This window comes from Peromyscus californicus, unplaced genomic scaffold (assembly GCF_007827085.1).
Source record: "Peromyscus californicus insignis strain IS unplaced genomic scaffold, ASM782708v3 Scaffold_22__1_contigs__length_63687245, whole genome shotgun sequence".
Taxonomy (NCBI): Eukaryota; Metazoa; Chordata; class Mammalia; order Rodentia; family Cricetidae; genus Peromyscus; species Peromyscus californicus.
Genome location: NW_026294525.1, coordinates 16614911 through 16621709, shown reverse-complemented (window position 1 = coordinate 16621709; position 6799 = coordinate 16614911). Strand labels below are relative to the sequence as shown.

At 48.4% G+C, this 6799-nt stretch overlaps 1 protein-coding gene across 1 annotated transcript; it reads left to right on the top strand.

The window, feature by feature from the left end:
* Positions 1-297: 297 nt before the first annotated feature.
* LOC128118733 (UL16-binding protein 1-like) lies at positions 298-6293 on the top strand. Its single transcript, XM_052751570.1, has 5 exons — positions 298-391; positions 4742-4916; positions 5153-5262; positions 5316-5597; positions 6172-6293. Exons 1-5 carry the CDS (start codon positions 298-300, stop codon positions 6291-6293), a joined length of 783 nt encoding a protein of 260 aa, XP_052607530.1.
* Positions 6294-6799: the final 506 nt, after the last annotated feature.

Sequence of the window (6799 nt, the reverse complement as noted above, 5' to 3'; positions counted from 1 at the left end):
ATAGAGCAGAAGTTGAGTGCCTGGGAGGAACCAGGTTTTTTTTAGGAGCTTGGAAAATGAACAATAGCAGCTCTTGCATCACTCTGGTCAGTCCCCGCCTCCCAGAGGATGTGACCACAGCAGTCAGTTGGGAGGGAGCCAAGCCTGTCCCGTGCAGCCTACAGAGTTCCCATTGAAAATTTACGGCCCCGTGCCTGGCACTTCTGTAATTCTCTGAGGAGGGGTCCTCTGCAGGGCTGCACTGAGGCCTCACCGCTTCTCTCTGTAGCTCTGGTTACTCAACCTGTTGCTCAGGGTATGGCGAAGAATGCAGCCTCTGAGCACTATCCTTCCACTAAGACTCTGTGCTTCTCCGTTTTCCTGACCTGTCTGTGGTCTTCGCTGCCTGCTGGTGAGTTGCCGCGGTTTAACGGGATTTGTGTGTGTTTGTTGGGGGCGGGGGGGGGAGGGGGGGTTGGAGAGGCAGGCTATTGAATCATGAGGTAGCAATCCTCCTCCCAGAAACTCCTGGACCCTTTAAATGGTGCGCCCGCCACTACCAAGCCCAGGGGAGGAGTGAGAAAGTTACTGGGCTGGGAATTATCAGGAGGGCAAGATGCCAGAGGGGACTCGCTGGTGACATCATCAGCATTCAGCCATACTGGGGTCCACAGGAAGCCTAAACTGAAGCGGGAGAACATGGGTGATGGGGACAGTGCCAGAACCTGCCAAGAGGCTCAGACAGCTCCCTTGGACTTGAGGCAATTTATGTGCTGAAGACTGCCTTCTGGAAGATTCCTCACAAGCCCTCCACCATTCCTGAACTCTTCCCCACCATCCCAAGGTATTTTTCCAGCAGATCACAAAAGATGTTTCCAGGGACAAGGCAGCCCCAACTTTCTCACTTTCTTCCCTTTTATTCTTGCTGTTGCTTTGTTTTGCGGCAGGATTTCACACCATAGCCTACGCTATAGAATTTTCATCAATCTCTTCCTCTCCCTAGGTCTGTCAAGTGCTAGGATTACAGTTCTGTACCACCAAGCTCAGCTTCAATTCCCATGTGACTCATCAACCACCAGCCTGCTCAGCCCCCTCCCCTGCCCATATACCTTTCCCACTTTCTCATCCATAAAGTGCCTTCCAGCTCCTTTCCCACTTGATGGCAATCTGTGGATTAGCACCTCAGCTAGTCAGGGCTGACTATAGTGGACTCAGGCAATGATACCAAGTGGGGACATATGAAAGGCTCTGCCCTTGCATCCCAGGCCCATATCGTCTGCCTCCTGGGAGGACAGCATTGGATAAGGGCATTCATTTAGGCAGGAGTAGGTTGGGTTTTTTTTTTTTTTTTTAATTTGGTTTCTTTGTTTCTGTAAATGACAGGTGTTAAATATTTTCAACCTGGCAATCCTCACCATATCTATCCTGCACCAAATACTCAATTCTGCATTTAGTGTGACAGATTGGGACAACAGATTTAGCCTCTGTCAATTTTTCCAACCCCAGATTAGGGTATATACCATGTACAAGTATCGGTGCCCATCCCCACAGAGTGTCTTCAAAAGTACTGCCAAAGCTGCATGTTTCTTAGTAAACAGTGGATTCTGTGCTGCCTGCAATTCTAGGCCATCTAGAAAAGACAGGAGGAGGTCCTGTTTGGGACCTCCTGCTCTCTTCATGGCGGTGGGATTCCTTGGATCTCATGGCCATAGGGGACAGTCCTTGAAGCCTGAGTTACTTTCTGAGGGAGAGGTGGCAGCTTACTTGAGAATTAACCTCAGTCAGTTCCTCTACCTGAAATAAGATCTCCACTGGGAAACAGGAGATGTTCTGTCAGATAAGAGTCCTTGTCTCTCCCTACTATGCAGCCCTTAACACACAAGTGACTTGTCATGTCCCTGCAGCAATATCTCACTTCTGGGCATCTTGTGTGACTATGTCCTGTCCACTTCATAACCTAGTGGAAATAGCTCACCTCTTGATGTCTGCCTGAGGTCTGATAGGCCTTCTGGTAGTCCAGGACCAGAGGCCACTCTCTCAGAGGGCCCAGTACCCTGCCAGGAGCCACAATGAAATGGAGGGCATTTCCATGCTGCAGGTGGATCAGACTGGCTTCTATCTCCAATTAGACACTGCCATGAACTCCATCCAGGGCCATTTCCTAGAACTGACACCTCAGGCTGACAGATTGTCCTGGGTCAAAGGGCCCTAGAGGCAGATTCAGCCATGCTCTTCAGGGATATATTGACTTTGGCTGCTTTCAAAGTACAAGAGCAGAGTTTAGCAGGTGTAACTGAGATGGTCTGCCCTGTGAAGACTTCAGTATTTATATAGTAGTGGTATTAGTTGCTTTTCCATTGTTGTGATACAACACTAGGCCATGGTTACACACAGAAGGAAGGGTTTGGGGAAGCTTATAGTTTCAGAGGGACAAGAGCCCATCATCTCACAGCAGAGAAGCATGACAACAAGAAGGCAGGCACACTTATTTTTTGTTTGGTTTGGTTGGATTTGGTTTGGGTTTTTGAAACAAGCTCTCACTGTATACTCCAGCTGTCCTAAAACACACTATATAAAACAGGCTGGCCTTCAACTCCTAGAGATTTGCCTTCCTTTGACTCTCAAATTCTGGGATGAGAGCAATTGGATACCATGCCCAGCTGAGAGCCTACATCTTAAATCTCAACCAAGGTCCAGAGATGAAGAAATGGGAATGGATTTTAAAACCACACCACCAGTAACATACTTCCTTCAGCCAGGCCATACTTCCTAAACCTATCCAAACAGCCACCAACTGGGGACCAAGTGTTCAGACATCCTACTCTATAGAGGACAGGCTCATTCAAACCACCACACTAGACATTCACAGGAGCATCTTGGGGTTCATCCCTGAGTGACAGGACAGTAATGAAGTGATACAAAAGAATGACTGCACTTGATGCAGGGCTGGATGGTCACTCTTGTTGGGACCTGATCTATTCCCCTAGGAAGTCAATCTGGGGCTGTCGTTGAGGTGGTTCAGTTTTAATTGTTTTATAGATATATATTTTGACTGAATGTATGTGTGTGCACCACATATGTGCTTGGTTCCCTCAGAGGTCAAAAGAGGGCATTGGATCTCCTGGAACTGGAGTCACAGGCAGTGGTGAGACACCATGTGTGGTCACTGAGAATCAAACCTGGATCCTCTGCAAGAGCAACAAGTGTCCTTAACCACTGCACCACCTTTCTAGCCCCAATGGTCCAGTTTAAACACTGGGCACAGGAGCCTGGGGTTTTCATGGACAGCAGCTCTCAGCTTCTTGATCATCTGCTCTGTCTTTAATTATTAAAATCCAGCCACATCTGGGTTGGCTAACCATCTGTCTCTAGGATTTCTGTGTTCTGTTAGCCATGACCCCCTTAAGCAGTTAGGCTTCCAGGTGGGTCCCCCTTCCTCATCAATGGACCACTGTCCTTGATGTTACTGCCTCCTGACCACTCTACCTGATGGGATTTTCTGTACCATGCTGCCGGGATGCCAACTTAGAAATACAGTTTCCTAACACCACACCAACCCCCTCCTTGAGCCATCATCATCCCTGACCTTCCTGCAATGCTGGTGTCTTCTCCCTGGTCATTCTCACTGTGCTTCTCCACAGGGGTGCTCCAGCATCCCACAGAGCAGCATGGACTCTGGACACTCCCCCTGGAAATGTTTGCTGTTACATCCACTCTGGCCCATGTGCTTCTCTGAGAGTTTTGGTCACCACTCTTCTATGACCAGATCTAACCAGTCCAGATTTTCTTTGTCCTGTAGTGTGGGCATGGTCATCCCCAAGCAGTTCCAGGAAGCCATCCGTGGAGCACTGCAGTGTGTCCAGGGATCTGCCAACGTTTTGTTCTATTGTTATTCTACTGCTGTGATAAAACATTACTGAGAGCAAGTTAAGGGAGAAACTGATCTATTTGACTTCTACTTCTAAACCATAGTCTGTCACTGAGGGAAGTCAGGGCAGGTACGCAGAGGAAGGCCGACTTGCTATTCTGCACAGCATTATCTATGACCAAGGAGCTTGTTCCCAGCCAGAGCGTCTCAGCAGGAACCAGGGAGGATGCTGCTTGCTGTCTGGATCACTAACTCCTGCATAGCTAGATTTCTTCACCAACCAGAGACCACCTGCTAACGAAATGGTAATGCCCACAGTGGCTAGGATGCCTACATCATTAACAGTTTGAACAGTCCCTCAGTAGACATTCCCTTCCTAGGTGACCATAGGCTGACAGTTAATGCTAACCAGCAAAGATGTCCAAGTCTATGATCTGAGAGTACAGATCAGTAGAAACTGTCTCCATGAAACTTCTGTTCCAACCTCACCCAGCTCCACTCTGCCCCACCAGCCTCACACACATCCTGTCTCCACACAGTCTACATGGGCAGCTTCTGGAGACTCTCCAGAATGAACAAATCTAGAAAAAAGTCCTGAACTTTTCCTGCCATAACTGACAGGGCCTACCCCTAGCCAGATCATGTGGTAACAGGTCAGAGAATTGTCCAGGTGGAGGACAGGGGTTGGCCACACCTTGACCTGCATCTTCAAACAAGAGAGAATGGCTGTGCTTTACTTAGCACAGTGGAAACTCAGTCTGGGGTTTGATTTTACTACTTATTTCCCTCTTTAAAAAAAAAGACACCCTTCCAGAGGACTTTCTTGTTCCAGAGGCAGAGACTGTCTCTGAGCCCTGTTCCGCATCCTAACCTCACTGTGTGTTTCCTTCACAGACGCTGCTTCTCTTTGCTACAGCTTCACTGTGGGCAAGTCCGGGTCTGGACCGTGGTGGCAAGTCCAAGGCCAACTGAACACAGAAACTTTTATTTACTGTGATCGTAACAATAACTACCATGCCATTGGTCTTCTGGGGAACAGACTGAGTGCACAAAGACCTGGGAACCACAGGTTGACACTCTGAGAGATGCAGTTGAACTGTTCAAAGCAGAAGTGGTTCACATGATATCAGAGACTAATACAATGAGAGGTAAGTTTCAAATGGCCCCCTAGTGCTGGGGATGTAGCTCAGTAGTAGAGTGCTTGCCTAGCATATGCAGGACCCTAGGTTCAATCCCACTGCTAGAAAATTAAATAAAAGAACACAGCAGATGGCCCCTTGAAGGAAAGAACAGGATTTGTGACAGGTTAGGGACATTCATTGTTTTCATGGAGGAAGAAAATAAATCACTGGTCATCCCACCTAAAAGGACCAGCAGCAAGGAAGCCAGAGCAAGGTCAGAGGATGGGAAGGGAGGTGGGTAGACAGACAGGATTCATCAAGGCCAGAGGCTGATCTCTTTCCAACAGGCACAGAGCCCCTCACTCTGCAGGCCACGATGCATTGTGGACATGAAGTAAATGGAGATATCCGTGGATTCTGGGACTTTGACCTCAATGGACAGAAAATGTTGCATTTTGACTCAAGCACTGGAAAGTTGACTGAAGTTGATTCTGAATCCAGCCAGATGAAAAGTATGTTGGAGAAAAACAAGGAAGTAACTGACTTCTTATACAGGACCTCACAGGGGGACTGCAGGTCCTGGCTTGAGCAGTTCAAGTCACACTGGGAAGAAAAGCTGGAGCCTACAGGTAACTGGGAAGAAGGGGAGGAAGCTCTCGGCACAGGAGGGTGTGTGTGCGTGTGTGTGTGTGCGCATGTGTGTGTGTATAATAATGTAATCACCATGAGCTCTTCAGTTGATGGCCATTTTTCCCATCATTCATTTCATTTCTCACCCTCTCCTGTCTCATTAATTGTGTTTACCTTGTTCTCTCACTGTGGTTCTCACAGGCTGTCACAGTCTGAGCATCCTTTTATTTCCTGTCCTTTTCCTCATTCTAGACTCTCTGCTGCTTTTCATCTCACCTGATCTTTCTTCTTCCCTGCCTCCATCCTCACAGGTAATCTTCACACCTCCTCTCCTACTAGAGGGAAGATGAGGTCCTATCATTGCCCTGCTTCCCCTACCATAGCTGCAGGAGTCTTTGGGGTCAGGGGACATGCCTTCTCTCCCTTCCTACTGGGAATCCACTTAAACATTCGTTGCATAGCAACAGGAGTGGAGCTCTGTGTGTTACTCAATCACCTGAGCACCCAGAAGCTAAGGTGAGATTTCCTCAGATTTGATGTCTGGTCAAGACTCAACCTGTGTTTCCATTTCAGCCTCGCCAATTGCTCCAGATGTGGACCTGGCTTCATCCATGGCCAGCAAGCACAACATCTCTGTCCCGCTGATAATCCTCCCCTACACCGTTTTTTCTGTGGGTTCTGAGGAGAATCTGTGATAATGAAGGTACTGAGGGCAGTTTTGGGAGTGGGGTAAGGGACAGAGAGAAGGAATGAGGAAGAAAGAATGAACTCCTGGAGTCCTGCTCTTGTCCCTCATCTATAGCATCTTATTGAGAAAGGAGGCAGGAGATCTGGAGTTCATGTCACCTGCTAGCAACAGTTCATGCATGCTCAGCCTTGACAGGACAGGAATCATGTCACAGACCAGTGGGAAATGAGGAGGGAACAGAGCAGGTTCCTAGTCAGGAGGGTTCCATGATGCAGATGTGGAGACAGCAGGAACACAAGAGAAAGTTGTAGTTCCACTCAATGAGTAGAGGGAAGAAGATTCCATCCCACAGACAAAGATAAGAAGATATAAATAAAGAGACAGCCCTGTGGCAAGACTACTTGCTGTTCTTGCATCAGACCTGGGGTCCATTCCCAGCACCCACATGGCAGCTCACAACCACACAGCACCAGGTCCAGGGTATCCAGTCCCTTCTTCTGCACAGACCCCAGG

Bases quoted from the DNA above. Each gene is read 5' to 3' on its own strand.
- LOC128118733 (XM_052751570.1), top strand. From the start codon at position 298: ATGGCGAAGAATGCAGCCTCTGAGCACTATCCTTCCACTAAGACTCTG. The intron at 4,917-5,152 runs GTTGACACTCTG...GATTTGTGACAG, and splicing joins CAAAGACCTGGGAACCACAG to GTTAGGGACATTCATTGTTT. The intron at 5,263-5,315 runs GTGGGTAGACAG...TCTTTCCAACAG, and splicing joins GTCAGAGGATGGGAAGGGAG to GCACAGAGCCCCTCACTCTG.